This window comes from Neolamprologus brichardi, chromosome 20 (assembly GCF_056152115.1).
Source record: "Neolamprologus brichardi isolate AB-2024 chromosome 20, ASM5615211v1, whole genome shotgun sequence".
Lineage (NCBI taxonomy): Eukaryota > Metazoa > Chordata > Actinopteri > Cichliformes > Cichlidae > Neolamprologus > Neolamprologus brichardi.
This window is the reverse complement of record NC_142123.1, coordinates 7,129,204-7,146,324: the sequence shown is the minus strand read 5'-3', so window position 1 is coordinate 7,146,324 and position 17,121 is coordinate 7,129,204. Positions and strand designations below refer to the sequence as shown.

At 37.7% G+C, this 17,121-nt stretch overlaps 2 protein-coding genes across 2 annotated transcripts; one reads left to right on the top strand and one right to left on the bottom strand.

Moving 5' to 3' along the window:
- The first annotated feature begins 372 nt into the window (after positions 1-372).
- ppih (peptidylprolyl isomerase H (cyclophilin H)) lies at positions 373-16,885 on the top strand. Its single transcript, XM_006785458.3, has 9 exons — positions 373-551; positions 10,139-10,203; positions 10,340-10,363; positions 14,619-14,663; positions 15,080-15,122; positions 15,408-15,500; positions 15,670-15,757; positions 15,838-15,878; positions 16,495-16,885. The coding sequence occupies exons 1-9, from the start codon at positions 486-488 to the stop codon at positions 16,561-16,563; spliced, it is 534 nt and encodes a 177-aa protein (XP_006785521.1). The 5' UTR covers positions 373-485; the 3' UTR covers positions 16,564-16,885.
- On the bottom strand, positions 2,907-8,332 carry si:dkeyp-100a1.6 (uncharacterized). Its single transcript, XM_006785457.3, has 2 exons — positions 8,194-8,332; positions 2,907-5,401 (listed from the first exon to the last, which is right to left on the bottom strand). Exon 2 carries the CDS (start codon positions 5,361-5,363, stop codon positions 4,251-4,253), a length of 1,113 nt encoding a protein of 370 aa, XP_006785520.3. The 5' UTR covers positions 5,364-5,401; positions 8,194-8,332; the 3' UTR covers positions 2,907-4,250.
- Positions 16,886-17,121: the final 236 nt, after the last annotated feature.

The following is a 17,121-nucleotide window of genomic DNA, read 5'->3' as shown; positions in this document are numbered from 1 at the left end:
TAGTCTAAATTGGAAATTTCACGTGTGAAAGATTTTTGCTGCTGTATTTATAAGCATAGATTTGAGATTATAGATGGTATAGATTTTAATAAAAGAAAAAAACTAAGTGCCACACCTTTACCTTACCAGTTGATACACACTTAATGAATTTGATATGGAAATGACTACTAAATAGTACTAAATGCAGTAATTTCGTTGAAAGTTTTTTAGGTAGAAGTAAAGACAAATTCAGCCTTTTTTTTTTTCTTTTTTTTTTTTTAACTGTTCATTTGTTACGCTGCTATCAGTAGGCACGTCGCCATGATCACTTATTTCCGTACAATCGCGCTTTTGGTGACGAAAGTCTTTTGTCCGCAGAAGGGATCTGTAGCACGTCTCTCGCGAGACGCCGTAGTTCCGACAGCGCCGATCGTGGTTCAAATGATTGCTGTGTAAATAGCCAAACGTTGCATTTTGTTGTCTCAGAAAGCGGGTAAATCACGACAATGTCGATTCAAGCCTCAAACCCCAACAACCCGGTTGTGTTCTTCGACATTACCATTGGAGGGCAGGTGAGTAGCATCATAAAGACACTTTGAAGCTAACCGGGCAACGTTACCGCGTCACATCAGTGGCAACAATAAAGTTCATAGTCTGGTTAAACCCTGTTAAACGAGCTTGTTGTAAAACATACACACCTGATGTACGTTATATACAATAAGGCTGGCAAAACCTTTATAATCCTTTTCATTATATACGGGTGAGTTTGTTGAACTAATGTTGACGCGGACAGAGAAAGCACGTTGACTTTAAATCGAAGATATCCCGATGTTGTTCAAAAGAATAACCCTCGCAACTAAATGCATATCAGTATGGTACGATAAATTTGTTATGTGACTGTTATTCATCTATTGACACCGTGGAAAAGGCTGAATTTGGAAAAATGACTTTTTGAAAACTTTGTCTCTCACACGCACACTTATATAGACTTGGTGTGTATATAAACTTGGGGATTATCCTGTAACAATGCTTCTTGGCCTATTTATTTTCACTTAAATGGTACCACATTTGTGATTTGAGAAGGAGAATTGTGTATGTGGGTTGTGCCCATTAAAATCTTTTCCAATGCCAAATATCTTATTTGCGTTTCACTTTTATTTAGTGTCATTTATCAGATTGGATGATTAAAATCTGAAGAATCAATACATCCTGGCAATTTAACAATTTATTCATTGAACAAACAGCAGCCTCAGTATCATGTGGAAGACCCATACACAGCCACACCAACCTGGCACCTCCACCTCATGGTGGTCACATACTGTTATGCTATGGTGACCGGTAAGGAAATGGTCTTCATGTGGTCTTGTTGCCCTCAGATGCACACTTCGCCACCGTCTCTGTCATCCCCCGTTATACGGATCTTGGCCTTCAACTTGGAGATGGTAGGGGGCTAGGGCTCACTCCAAGTATTGCTTGTTTTGCAGAACGCCATCTTGAAGTTGCCATATCTAGAGCAGTCAAACACAGCATGCCTGGAAAAGACAACATCTGATCACTGTTCTTGCTTATGGGTGCTTCTAATCATTTGCCCATGGCACCTGAGTGCCAGCACCTCCTTTACCTGAGAATCAAAACTAGAATCAATAGCAGAATAAGCTGTTTGGCATTGAAAAAGAAGACATACTCTACCTGCTGCTCAACCCACAAAAGCATTTTCCTTATAGATGTGGCACCATTTAAGGGCAAATAAACAGGATTTCTGACAGTTTAAGATTTAGTGCCAAAAAACATCATTACAACAAAGAAGTAATTGACCAATCACAAATATTGTTTGTGCAAAGTTTATATATGTATGCGTGTGTGTGTGTGTGTGTGTGTATTGAAATACAAGTATTTATAAATTAATATGTATTTTACTTCTTTCTGCATCAAGTGTTATTGGCATTGCCATTCAAGCTTACATTATGCATTAATGTATTTTTAGACAGATTTATTTAATATATTTTTAGAGTTTTAAAAAGAAGTAAATAGTCCTGAAAGTCAATATTATTTTTAGCTTTTTTCTGTGGTGCTTTATGAGCCTGCCCCTTAATAACTAATAGGTGGAAATTTGATCCCATGAGCTCCTTTAAAGACACCGCCCCCAGTTGCATAATGAAGCAGGAACAATGTAAAAAGAAATTAGAGAAAAGATAAAAAGACAAAAGCTATTTAAAACAGAGAGACCAAGAATTATTTTCTGTTTATCTTTAATTTTTAATTTTGGTTAATGATGGTTTATTGTCTCAGACTCTCGCATTGATTAGTCATATTTTTTTTTCTTTTTTAATGAAAGTGACAGAAGTTCCCTTTAACATTAAAAATGAACCCCTATTATCATAACTTACCTTTGTAAGCATTAAAATAATATACAGACTCTAAGTACCATATTATGTTAACATGTTTGTTAAGTCCTCTTTTTTTAAAAATTCATTTTCTTGAATTTTCTAGTTGAAGATTGTTCCATATTTAGGTTTGCTTAAGACTTTGAGGAAAAAAATATGTTAGCCTAAGAAAGGAGAATGTCAGTAGTGCTAGTAGCGACTGTTTTTACATAGAATGGTGGTGCTATGAAGTTTGAACTACGTGTACCAGCATATTGTAGTTTTCAGGACACATCTGTCATCTAAAATAATTACAACAAAAGAAAAAAGTCTTCATGAGACCCCTTTACTCATAATAAACAGCCTTATTATTATGATATGGTTAAGTAAAGAAAAGATATATTTTAGTTACAGCCAATTACAAAATGTCAGTGTTGGTGTTGCAGTGCGTTCAGTTGTGTTATCTCAGCTTCGTCAGCAGATGGCGTCAGTGTCGGATTAAAAGCTTAGTTTTAAGTCAAGTTTATTCTCCAACTTGGAAATAACATATGATGGAAAAAAAGATTACATCCATTGTAGCTGCTGATCATATTTAATGATGTTCATGAACATCCAGAAGAAACTTTGTACCTTTTTGATTTGTACAAAACAGTCAAGCAGTAGGAGTGGTAAGAGGAAAAAGAAGGTATTGTAAAATAAAATTTTATGATGCCACCTGATTCTAACAGAAGAAGGAATAAATTTGAATCAATCATTCAGTCATAGCATCAGGTGTATAACTTAGAGTAGAGTAGACATTTACTACAGCATTGATACAGGTGAAACTTTCTTAGTGGCTCATCACATCACGTTTCTTGTAGTGTAGACCAGGGGTGAATTGCCATTCATACTACACCAATTTACTAATAGATAAAGAAGAGAAAAAAATTACAATTACAACAACTATTACGAAGGGGCCACGGTTACATAAAATGAAAAAGAAACAATCCAAATACAAAAACCAAAAAAACCCCAATAAACCAAGAAGCACTCAGCGTGGAAACCGTCACCAAGGCAGCTCACACTCAGTATTTACTTTTATTAGAATAGTATTGTATTTTGTGTAATATATTATTATTTATTTTTTTATTCTTTTTTTTTTTTTAAATTTGTAAAGTACTTGCTTTAAAACATAGTATAGCAAATATAATATAAACTTATGGTAACCGATATCGCTTATGCTGGCAATGCAAACAGTGGCTGTAAGATATTTTAAAACGGCCTTTAGCACTTTGACCTTCAGATGAATCTATTTACCTTAAAGATGATGTCAGAGGTCAAATGTAAGTTAGTTTTAACCTTTTTTGTTGTTTGTATATGTTTGCAATACACATCACGACTTTAACAGTCATAGTTTCTAAGTTATAAGTCTGTTTGGCAATTTTTGACCAATAAAACATTAAGCTGACCTTGAATAGCTTGGTGGATATAAGTCAGATTTGAATAGATTGTTAATAGGACCTCGTTCTAGACCCACACAAAGTTTGTTATTCAAAGCTTTTTCAGCCAGTGTGTTTAAAGACAGAATGATGCTTACACACACAAACATTATCAAAAACCTAGATGGGGGTAAAAATTACACTTTCTTTGAATTAACATAAACTCTGTTTATAATTACAGGACAGTCTGACCAATGAGCTGCCAAAACCCTTTCTGTAATGTTATACATTTCTTACACGTTAAGTCCAGCTGTGTTGACAGATTTATTTTATTTACTACAGCAATATTTCTTTATCATATAGAAAAACTTGTCTCATGCATAGGGATTCGATGTACTTAGCATCAAAGTCTGCTGTATGTGGCCCACATTGTACAATGAGTTTGACTTTCCATCTAGGCTTGTGATGTCTGTTATTTTCAGGTTTTTTCTTACACATTGTAAGTATTTCTCTTCTCTTTTGATGGGTTGAGCTCAGGAACCATCAGCTTGGGTTGCATTTCTGTGCTTATATGCCAGTAAATGTGCCATGAGCACAGATTTTCTGGTAAATTGGTGTGTGGCCCTAGAGTCTTGCTCTTTACCCAGAATAGCACACCCAGCAGTAAACTGTTGGTGCATTCCAGCCACAACAGGTTAACAGAGATGTATGCAGGTACTCCAAGGCCAAAAACCAAACAGGCCAGAGACACAGCAAGAAAAGGCATCCAGAATGTGGCAAAGCCCAGTATTAGACTGATCCAGAGAGGCGGTCGATGGTGTGTGTGTGTGCGTGCGTGCGTGTGTGTCAGGTAACTCTTTTCATCACCTTTTGTCTCTGGGCAGAGGGTTGAAGTGAGTAGCAAGTTGTTCCCCACCTTCTCTTGTTCTTCCTCTGCTTCACAGAACTTGTCAGCATCTCGTACCCACTGGGGAATATGTGAGCAAAATGGTAGCAGTGCTAAAAGGATTGCAGTGAAAATCCCAGCAATGAAGTTGATCACCAGTTTTGACTCCTCCACTTCACACACCAGAGCTTTCTTCAACCTTTTGCCGCAACTCATATCCATCAGTTTAACATCAGCATGGCTAAAAGAGAACATAAAAGCTAGCAGCCACACGAGAAGTGTCAGGAGTATATTTCTGAGGGTTTTTAAGAAGGCTCTGCCGTTGCTAAGAGCTTTGTCTCTTAAGAGGTAGTCCATTAAACTCAGGCATATCATGGGCAGTGGTAATGCTGCATATGTTGCTGAGGCATTAGTCAAAATGAGGCAGGGTGTAAATGAGTGGACAGGACCCAGTAACCACAAAGCTGCCATTAAAATGGTCATCACCCAGTCAGCTAGTATGATGGACAGGCTGCACACACTCATAAAGATGGTGTACCGTTTTTGACACCATAAATAAAAGATCACTGTTTCCAGGCCTGCTTTGGAAAGTAAAAGTGAAACATACTTTCCAGTGTTGTCTGTGTGACTGGCAGACATGCCCTCCCATTCATGTATAATGGCCAGCATTCTGAAAGTGTGGCTTGTGTCAAACAAAGATGGCAACTCTGGCAGCATTTGACTTGGACTGCAGTGTTCAGATGTTCCAGGAAATTCTGTGAAAGACAGCAGAAATTGTATAGACATGATGAAAGCTTATACGGGAGAAAACCCCCCACAAAATAGCTTTTAGCTGTGAGTGCAAGGTGAGAAACCACCTATTTTCTGACTCTTCTAGGGCTTTTGTTCTAGGGCTACAGCTATTGATTATTGTAGTTATTGAGTATTCTATCAATTAATCAAGTCATCTGATAAGAAGTACTTTTGCCTTTATTAATGAACAATCGTAAATATTCACAAGAGAAAAAAACTACTTTGATTTATCTCATTTTGATGTCTTTTTTGTTTGTTTTTTGTTAAGCCTACCATGTCTGCAGGTTTTATAATCAGAATTACGATCTGAATGCGAAGTTGTGACAAACACATTAGCGAGGATTAGAGGACTTACAGAGCTCACCAAGGTGAGCTCTGTAAGTCCTCTATATGCTCCTCTTGTTTGTTTCTGTTTCTGTTTATTTATTAATTTCTATTAGTTTTCTGTTATTATTCTGGGGGGGGGGGGGGGGGAACAGAAATGGGGAGAAAATATCATAAAAGATAAATATAAAAATAAAATAACATGGTAGTTAACAAAAAAGGAAAAACATTTTTTTTCATGCCATTGTATTTTTACTTATTTACCACAACCTAAACCACACACTTGGTATTTGGCAGGGGGGGCTGTGACGTCTGCCTTTTACTAACCAGCAAGCCTACTGTCTTAAGCCTATGCTGCCCCTAGATAGCACAACAGCAGAAATGATGACAATGCTGTCATAGTTTAACGCAAAGAGTTGCGGTCGTTAGCGAGGCGGTGAGCTCACGTGGAATGAAGGAAAACATTTTTCTGCCTTGCAAAACAGCAGGGCTTGTTCCTGTAATCACCATTACACCTTTACTAGGAAAAAGCTGGTGGGACTCTTTTCTGAAACCACCCGATAAACAAGTTTCAACATGAATAAAAGCGAACTTCGCCACTCCCGTCCGCTGCTTTCTTCAGTTAAAATCTACAGTAGAGCTACAGAACATAAAATAAAATATGGAGATGAACTGTAAAGTTAGTTTGATATAATCTTTAAACCAGGAAGCTTGCTGAAGGCTTTTGGCAGCTGTTCTACTTGATATGGCAGCAATACCTGCAACAACCAGTGTGAGTCTAAAGGGCGTGGAGTTGGATCATATTTATTTCACGGTTTTAGTAGGATTAATTTTCTGGATTATACTAATATAAATATGTAACACACTGAGCCACTGACCCAGTGCTGCTAGGTTGGACACTGAAATATTATTGTTAATTATTAACATCTATAGCATCGAAACTTCAGTTTTGTACAGGAGGAAGAGTTGCATTGAAGCACAGGGCACGCCTCAGTTCTGAGAATGTCGATAAACTTGTTTATCTTCATTGCAGTCATGCAAATTCATTAGATCGCTGAAACATAGGTTAATGTGCACACATGCACAGAAACACAGACACACACCAAGTTTACCAAGTTTGAAAAGATGAATAAAAATACTTGAGAAAAAAATCCTGATTTAGGTTGTCATAATTCATGCATGACAGGGTTAAATAACGATAATTACAATGAAACATGCCATGCATCTATAGTAATATTAAACAACCAGTGAGTGGCAAGGTATGGAGTGACACATCAGTGTCCAATGTAGTGGTTTATGTGCAAGTATACCATCAACACTGACACAAACACAATAAAACAGCCTTTGAGTAGCTGTCCACTGTAGTGACCACTATGCATGAAAGGGTTAATTGAAGGAATAATAGATAGAATAATAAGTAGCTGCAATCTTTCCTGCTACAGATGATCTCCTGGTGTAGATGTTAATAATTAATTGTAAAACATATTAAAAAATATTGCCTTCAGGATATTTTATAATTGAGTTACTGAGTAAATTGTTGCAGATCTATTTTATTGAATACCTTTGCTCCTGCCCCTATTCAGATTATCGTTGTATTTCTAAACTTTGATCATTATATGAAGAGGGTATTTTAGAGGTCTGCTTTAAGACTCCACCAAAGGAAATACATATACATTGTATGAATCTTAAGTTCATTAAACTATAAAGATATTTTTCTCCTGCAAGTTATAAAGTGTCTTTTCTTGTTTACATTTCATTTCATTTTAGAAAACGTTCTCCTGATAATTACAGTATGCACCGCACTTGTAAAGTCTGAACAGTTAAGGGGTCACAGTGGACTGGCAAAATGCATTCATGTAGCACTATAGATATGTATCATTATCAAATGTGGTGTAGTCGTAGCCTAAAAGCTGTGTTACCCTGCTTACAGGTCGCTAAGACTGAGATGATTACAAACCATACACCCTGAAAATAAATTGGGGTGTATCCGTTTGATGCACTGGTAAATTATTAATATTAAAATATTAGATTAAAAGAGGAAATGAGATACCAAGCAGTGTTAAAAATGAACAAATGCAAAAATTCTCAGTTTCGCTTGATGTGCATCCCAGAAAAAATTGTAAGGGCCTCATTGATTAACGTGACCAGTTTGCTTATCTTGTATGTACCTACATACCTAAGAAAGTGGGAAATCGCTAATGAAAATAAGCATCAGTTGTTATTTTGGTACGGTAAACTCCTTTTATTGTAATTTTTAGACATGCTAAAGTGTTGTATTCAAACTGACCAATCAGTTTGCCACCGCAGAATCACTTCTGCAGAATACAGCACACACATAAACATTATGTTCCTTTAGATTTAAATCATGTTCTGCCGTTGAAGAATCCTGTGTTTGTCATGAGAACGAAATAATAAATGGCTCTGAATTTACCTTTCTATGCTGTGTTGTATTAGTCCCGTAAGCTTCAGCAGAGGTGGATAACTCTTGTTCAGTAATGTAAGTCCTGCTTCTGACCTGACTGTTATGAGCAGGTAGGCAACTCTTCATGATCCTGCTTCCCCATTGTTGATGCACACACCTGATGAGGCACGCCTTCTATTTTTTTTTTTCTAAGAACTCCGGCTTGTTTTCCCTCCCACATGTATCATGGAAGTGACGACTTCCTGGTGCATCAATTTGCATGTCCTGCAGCCACGACAACCAGTGAATGCTCACAATGTGTGTTTGAAACTGCTCCCTTTAAATTATTTTGTTTGCCTACACCTCATGTATATCAAGTTACACTCGTTTCTTGGGAATCAAGATCCAGTTAATGGCCGGTTCACAGAAATGTCAACTTATCTGTCTTTGACCACAATAGACTGGTGATTATTCCTGTTGCAAAGTTGATATGTGGACTATGTCAACACTGTAGCCTCGGGTTTGGCTTGATTAGTTTGCTGTGTGGTTTTTTCTCAGTTTTTGTATTGTTATTATTTTCTTTTACTCCTCCTGATCAGTTAATATAGGTGTGGTGAATTTGCTTGCTGTGGATTAGAAAATTTCAACATTGGTTGTTAGTTAAAGCCTTGGCCTTATGTCTAAGTCGGTGCACTTGAGACCTGGTTTTTCCAAGTAGCATAAATCCCTTGAAATGGAAATAATCTTGGAAAGTTGATACCCTAGTAATAGGATGACAACAAAAGTAGTCCACTGTTAAGAAAAAAAGTTAAAAGCTGTCTTACCTATTGTTGGGTTCAAAACGTCAGGGGAAACCAGACTCCAACAAGGGAAAACCCTTACCAGATAAAATGTGCTGTGCTTGTTTGTTCTTTATCAACACAATTTCTGATTTCATTTCTTTGTCTGGAAACCTTAAGCATACTGTTTTATCTCTTTTTATCTGGCAAGCACAGGACATCCAGAGGCCACTGTGGTTTGTCCACATGGAGTGGAGGACGAGTTGTGCAGTGATGTCATGAGGACAAACCGCTCCTTGTACTCCAAATGTTAGACTGTTCTCTCACACAGACTTGCACACATTGTTGTAACAGTGGGCCACTTACATGAATTCAACAGTATCAGAGAACTGGGCGGAGAGATGGCCACACTCACTTACATGTATATATGTAAATACAAGGCTAAGATGATTTATAGTCCAGTGACGTTTTGCATCAAAATTGTAGCATCTCATTATTTCTAGTGTCACACCTGCATGACATCAAAACTGAGACACAGCAGAGCTTGTGTTGTTTAAACAACAGTAGCTATGTTCAACTTCGCCGAATATGTAAAGTGTTCAGCGAAGTCAACACAAATTAAAAGCCAGAAGTAGAAGGTAGAAAGTGTAACTGCAGCTCCCTCTGAAAGAGTGTTGGTGAGTGTAACTGGCTAGTCCAGGTTACATTATCATTTAGACAAGAATAACCTGTTTCTGTGTTCTGGTGTCAAATCTCCATGAGGTATATTCTTTTGTGTGGTTACCCTTTGGTTGGTTAACCAGTAGTTTTCTTTATTGCAGTGTTGATTTTGACATGAAATTTAGATGTAGTTTTGTATATCCTTTTGACTAAAACATTATTTCGTTTAATTCATTAAATTAAACATCTAAATTCTTTGTTTTTGTCTAGTTTTTGTTGCCTAAATGTCATAAGATTTCAGTAGACTAATTATAAACTTGATTCAGTTGACTAAAATATACAGTATAAAAGTTGCAATTTGTCCATGTGTCTGCTCTTCTCTTCCTCCCAAGCACTGACATTTTGTTGTGTTTTCATGACAATTGGGACCACCCCATCAAACTTATTGTCTTGTTTTTGTTTTCTAAAAAATGTTTGCGAGAACTTTGATAATTCTGTTGATCAATTATTGTTAACTTTGCTTTACTGTTTGACAGGATGTTGGACGGATGAAGTTTGAGCTGTTTGCTGATGTGGTTCCAAAGACAGCTGAGAACTTCCGGTAGAGAACAAGTCACACAATCACAGACTGCTCACAGCCTTATATGATATAATCTTCTATGTTGTTGTTGTTGTTGTTTGATATACAGTATGTGTTAACAGAAATCAAACTTTAACAGTTTCATAATCTCTTACAGGCAGTTCTGTACTGGAGAGTTCAGGTAAGGCAATGTGTGGTGGATGCATATTTGCAAATACCACATCACCAATCTGAACAGTTATTGACATAACATTTGCATGCTCTTCTTGAAAGCACTTATTAGCAGGGCCGCAGTTATTGATTATTTTAATGATTGAGTACTCCATCAATTATCAAGTAATCACATAAGAAATACTTTTGTCTTAATAATGAGCATAATATGCTTAAGAGAAAAGCAAAAGTTTTGCGAACTGAACCGCTCATTCGTTTGCCCTGATGCATGCTCAATCATCCGTTTAAGTAAATCCCAAAAAGCTGATTCTGTTCATCTAGACGTAACTTTTTCAGTGGGAGAAATGTTTCGTCACTCATTCAAGTGACTTCTTCAGTCTAAGCTGACTGCAGGTTTCCCCAACCATATAAACAGTACCTTTGCGCAATGACTGAAACTAGCCCACTGAATGAACAATGGGCTATGAGGTCAGTTTCTTGATAACAGTTTTTATTTTATTTTTCAAATTAAAAGTTAATAATTATGCAATTTGTTAACAATGTTTGGCAGCCAGTTGCCTCAAAGTACTTTTAGAACTTCCCCTCTGTGAATTTAAACTTTCACCATGAGGGGGCAGCAATGTGCAACGTGCAATCACTAGAAAGGCATGTGATTCAGTGTGAGCACTGGTGCAGCACAGTCCTGCCATATCCAGGAAGCCTCTTATGTCTTTGTAGATGATATTTATGTCTTTATGTATTTATTTTTGACAGAACATGATGTTTTTGAGCATGTTAAATTGTGACTCTTATTTCTCCCTTTCTTTCTGTGAGGCTCAAGTTAAGGGATTTGTTCGCTTGTGTATTTAGTACAATCCTGTAAGTCATGCATTCAGACATATGCTGAGGCATGCAAAGACATGGCTTCATCATATGAATTATTTATTTTGTATTATTTATAACTTAATTTATTTGTAGTATTCTTCCTAGATTATGCATTGCATTCTGCATATGCAAATTGAGAAACGCTTTTCCCACTGACATTGCTACATCCAGATGAACAGAATTAACTTTTTGGGGTGCTCATTGGTTTGCATTTGAAGGGACTGAAGGGAAGAAAAAAGGGCATATCAACATTATCAGAACTGAGGTGTGTCCTGTGCTTTGATGCAGTGTTTCCTGCTGCAGAAAACTTTGGGTTACTTGCATAACCCCAGTTCCCAGAATAGCATGGGTGAGATGTCTCACAATGGGATGTGCCTCCCTGAGATGAGCATTTATCTCATTCCACTAATCTTGATTGGCTGGTGATTGTAACTAGGGGTGGGCGATAGAAACGATATACGATAGAAATGATATAAATTTGGCCAACGATAGAGATTTTGACTGTACCGCTCTACCGCGATAGCGCATGTTGATGATGTCATCAAGCTGCACCTGTTTTGGTCGAAAGCATGGCAGCGGCTACAACCATTATCATCTGCAAATTATGCTGGGCGACAGTCATAGCAAAGTGATGAAGCACTTTTGAAATATGGGGAAAGCCAAAAACTGCGCTTCCTCCACTTCTGTAACATTAATTCCTTAATGTTGAATTCTCTCGCAGCTGCTCTATTCCCATGTTGTTGCAGTATATTAATAACCTTGTATTGTGGATGAAAAATCTCAGTTGTTCTCCTGACTGAAGTTTGGCCCGTGTATAGTATCCTGCTATGCAATTGCATTTGTCCCTAACCACCAGAATCCCTCACGTTAACTTTTATCGTGTGGAAAAAACGTTTGGTGTTCATCCTCCAGCTTCACTGTGCTAATGTTATGCTAACATAGCTGTGTCACTAGCAATCACGTAGCACAACATTATATACCAGGTAGTCCAACTTCAGTAACCCTGCAAACGCCACTGCTGTTTAGTTTTCTGTCTTCATTTATGTTGGAAGTGGTAGCAGAGCTGTACGTTTTAATTAGTTTCAAAAATTTCTGTCAGAACATGGTATGAAATGTTTAGGTGGAAACTAGTGAGCTAACTTCCTGTTAAATTCTAACTCCGTTAAATTTAATAAATTCTGTTTTCATGCATGCCTGGATGTTAAACTTAATTGTTACACCTGGTAAAGCAGCAATGCTGATGATTTTAATAAAGATGAAAGAATTTAGACCGTTTTTAACTCTGTGTTCGTTTGACTTTGGGACCTGAAGGCAACGGAGTTTTGTACCAAGATTACTCCGCGAAGCGCCTCACTACGGCAGCCGTAATGCTCTGACAATCCATCAAGCAGTGCAGCTTACCAAAGTTGTACTAAAACATTTTTTAACAGATTTCTGCACGCCCAAATCGGTTCGAGGTCAGTAAGCACAACCAGAATTCATACATAAGGCACACTCTCGATTTTTGAGAAAATTAAAGGATTTAAGTGTGCCTTATAGTGTGGAAAATACGTTGTACAGAAGAAAATAATATATCGCGATATATATCGTTACCGCACGTGCTTCAAATTATACCGTGATATGGATTTTAGGCCATATCGCCCAGCCCTAATTGTAACACCCACGTTGGGCAGAACCACCTACCCTTTAGTATCTTATGCTTACGTAGCTGTTATTCAGGATAAGCACCTCTTCTTGCCTTTCCTTAGCAAGAAGGGCTTGTCTATTGAGACATCTTACTCATGTTACTTTGAGAACTGGGGTTACACAAGTAGCCTAAAGTTCTCATTCCTAGCATTTGTTTTGATGTCCCATTATGGAAAACGGAGATTCCAGACTCCCCATAGGCCAGATTGGGCTTCAGTTACACCCTAGAGCAAACTGAGTGCACGAGGCCAGAAGACAGGCAGTAACTTGGAGTACTCTTTGATAAAATGGCAGGGGAATGTCAGGCCACACTCCTCTTTTTCCTGAGCTGCTCACTTACCTGCTACGCGGGTTGTCCCGGTGGAACTGCTGTCTGAGTTGTGGCTTACCAGCCCTTGTTTTGGGATCTTCAACTGAGTGGAAAGCTGGGTGACCGACTGAGCAAACGTCTGTCATGGGGTCGGAGGTGGTGTCGGCTCAGTTTTCTGGGAAGATTGAGATTGAGACCTCATCCTCCTGCTTCCCCGGCTCACATCTATGCCTTATGGAACCCAGAACAGTCCTGAAATGTGGCTTGGATTGTGCAGCGTTGTATGCAAAGACAAATGTCTGTGATCAAAGTGATCTCTTCCCACACATTAGAGTCAGTCCTAGTCGCATTGGCCTTACATAGACCTCTGCTTGGTAAGCAGCTAACATGGAGGTAATTTTCAGTGCTCTTACCGCTAAAGTTGCCAGTTTGTAGGCCCTTTCATTCACAATGAAAATCTGGAGCTCCTGGAGGAGCCCGTAGCCAGCCGTGGATGGAGGTGGGCTGCGACTTATCATAGGAAGTGAAAGTAAGCCATGCTTCTCTGTGCCCTCAAAATCCAGGGAAGAAGCCCCATGTTACATGAGTAACTGCTTTGCGCCCTGGTGGCCTGGGGCAATTTCTTCCCTTCATAATGTGATCTGGTGGTCTGAGACCTGGTGTGTGTGTCCGTAATTGAAAATTTGTTGCCACAAACGAAGAGTAGAGCCCCAGTTTCTCTGCTTCCTCTGGTGTGAGGGGAAAAAAGTGTATATCTTTGATTGCTGGGATGTTTACAACAAGGGCAATCAGTTAGCTGGTGTGCTAAACTGTACAAAAAAAACCCCGCCTTACTGAAAAGCAAGTGGTATGATGCTCGATCAGTGATGAAGTCTCAGGTTCGGGACAGACAACCATAAGGTAGCTAGCGGCCGGTGAGGAAAAGTTAGGAAATCACTCCTGTCTATGGACAGTTAAGATAGCTAGCCTAATGAGGGGTTGAGATATGTTAGCTTTGTACTTTGGGTTGTTGTTCTGTTGAAACAGGTTATCATCAAGGATGACTCTGTACAATGCTGCATTCGTCTTTCCTTCAAACCTGATTAGTCTCCCGGTTTGCCATAACAGTTTTGAGTGTTATGACAAAGGCTGTGAATACTTTTCTTTTGTTTTTTGTTTTTTAAATGAATTTCCAAGAATAATATTTGAAATAGGGCTGTATCATAAGAAAATGTGGAACAAGAGAAAGTGCTGTGAATACTTTCCAGATGTACTATATTTCATGCTGGCCCATTTACTGTAAAAATCTGAATCACAAACATAGACAAATCTACTTCGTTTCAAGGAGACAGTTGACACAGTTTGTACATTAAAGTATTTTACTGCTTACTTCATTTTCTTTTCTCACTGACTCCTGTCTTTTTAGGAAAGATGGCGTTCCTATTGGCTACAAAGGTTGCACATTCCACAGGTACTCACATGGCAGCTTGACTTCTGTAGCTTACATTAAACTCTGGTGTTTGACTTATGAAATGTTTACAGCAGCAAAGCTGAGATGATATTCTGCGCTATAGTTACAGAAGAAATGTACCGTGTTAACAAAGGGTCTACGATGACAAGACTTGCACATCTGTTATGTGATTCACGGTGTCCTTTAGAAAACTTTTGCAATGCTACACTGCCTCTTCGCATTTTGCAATGACATGCAACTTAAGTCATTTTACTGTGGCGATTGTGTACACCGACTAACAGAAAATGGAAAAGAGCATACATTTGTAATCTGCTGTCTATTACAGTTAGACTGTAATACTTTTCATATATTTGTTAACTTTTGTGAGGTTTTCTTTAGCAGAATTGATATTTTCTTTTTCCATTGGTCATTGGCAGGGTGATCAAAGACTTCATGATACAGGGAGGAGACTTTGTAAATGTAAGTACATGGAAGACTGGATTGACAACACAAATATCCGTAGTTTAATGGTTGTCTTTTGACTGTGTATGGAAGATTTGCACAAACGCTTTGTGAATTTGAGAATTTGTTGATTAAATCTTGCCATGGTAACTATTGATTTGAACTGAGCAGATTTATACCACATTGGTGTTTCCCCCTCTGGTGGTTATGCAGCATATTACAACACATTTAAAGTTTCCTAATCTATTGCTTTCTGTATAAGCCCCTACTTACTACTGTATGTACTATTAATCTTTTGTGCAGGGTGATGGAACAGGTATCTGCAGCATCTATAGAGGTCCATTTGCAGATGAAAACTTCAGAATAAAGCATTCTGCTGCCGGTCTTCTTTCAATGGTACGTGTTTTGATAAATCTACTTACATTTTATCTTGCAGTATAGTGATTGAAAATGTTACCAGTTGATTGGGTTAAACTCCTACTGGATGGCTTAATCTCCACGGATACACTTCAGGTAAATCACCCTAACCAAAATGTGTCTGTTTTAATATCGTATCATATTACAGGCAAACAGTGGTCCAGGAACAAATGGATGTCAGTTTTTCATTACCTGCACTAAATGTGACTGGCTAGATGGGAAACATGTTGTGTTTGGTGAGTAAATCAACAGTATTGCATTTTTTTACTGTATTGTCTGTGTCAGAGTTGAATTGTCTTACTTGTAATTATTACAGGAAAACTGGTTGATGGCTTGCTGGTCATGAGAAAAATTGAGGTAAGAACTTATCTTCCCTATAAATCTACCATATTTGTTTAAACGGACAGATTTGTATTTGTGGTTCTTTTGGTAGGAGTAAATTGACAGAGACATTGTACACTAAGCTAAAACATTTCAAAGGGGAAGAATAGCCATGAAAAAAAATTAAGCTAAAATGTAGCATTACCATTTAAATTTAAGAAATTCTCACAAGGCCCCATCTCTTCTTCCGCTCTCTTTCTGCCCGTTTCTGTCTTCTTTCTGTTGTGCTATCTAATAGAGCCAAAATGCTCAAATAATAATAGTAAAATGAATAAATTCTTACATAAAATTAATTTTGAAATGCCTTTTTTGGGAAATAAACGAACACAACTCAATAAAATGTTGACTTTTGTAAACACTCATCACTTTACATCTGTGATGTTTAAGGCTTCAAGACCTTTTTTTAAAGCAGGTATCCAGCCTAATACTAACACCTACAGTTTAATAGTTTATAACGTAATGTTTATGTAACAAATAATTAAACCTGTAACTCGTACAAGTCCATATAAATCACCGTAGTTGGATGTAGTGCTTAGATTACAGCTTTAGGGTGGCATTTTTGTTCTAAACATGTGTCACTTTCTTCCTACAGAATGTCCCAACAGGGCCCAACAACAAGCCTAAACTCCCCATCATCATTGCACAGTGTGGAGAGATGTGAGCCGACACGTGCTAAACACCATGCCAACATTACACGGCCTCTGTATACTTTTAATGTCTTAATTGTGACTTGTTACTCTTCAGAAAACATTAACACACTGATTCCTACAATGACCAGTAGTGGACATTGATGTATTTATTTGGTTTCAGACTGCATTTGTTTTAAATTCTTTGCTTTATTGCTGTTGTTCTGTCAAGTCCAAATTAAGACTGTTTGTGTACCTTTTTTTTTTTTTTTTTAATTGAACAAAGAATTGGATGGTGGTCATACTTTTTATTATTTCCAATCAATAAATTTCTGTACATTTTTATAAATACTGCAGATTTTTTTTTTATATCAAATTATTCAAAAGGATTTCATTAAGTGTCAAAGGGCAGCATGTTGCAATACTGACCATTGGATATAGTCTAGAAAGTAGTGAAAGCCAACTATAAATAGTCCCTCTAATAATAATTCACATCTGTAATAATCAGGTTTACCTAATGATTAAACTTTATCAACTTAATGTGTGTTTGAGAAACTGTAGCAGTGTCCAAACTTTGAAAGAACATTGTGTAC

Coding starts and splice junctions, on each gene's coding strand:
- ppih (XM_006785458.3), top strand. CDS start 486: ATGTCGATTCAAGCCTCAAACCCCAACAACCCGGTTGTGTTCTTCGAC. Junction 552..10,138: donor ACATTACCATTGGAGGGCAG/GTGAGTAGCATC, acceptor ACTGTTTGACAG/GATGTTGGACGGATGAAGTT. Junction 10,204..10,339: donor AAGACAGCTGAGAACTTCCG/GTAGAGAACAAG, acceptor AATCTCTTACAG/GCAGTTCTGTACTGGAGAGT.
- si:dkeyp-100a1.6 (XM_006785457.3), bottom strand. CDS start 5,363: ATGCTGCCAGAGTTGCCATCTTTGTTTGACACAAGCCACACTTTCAGA.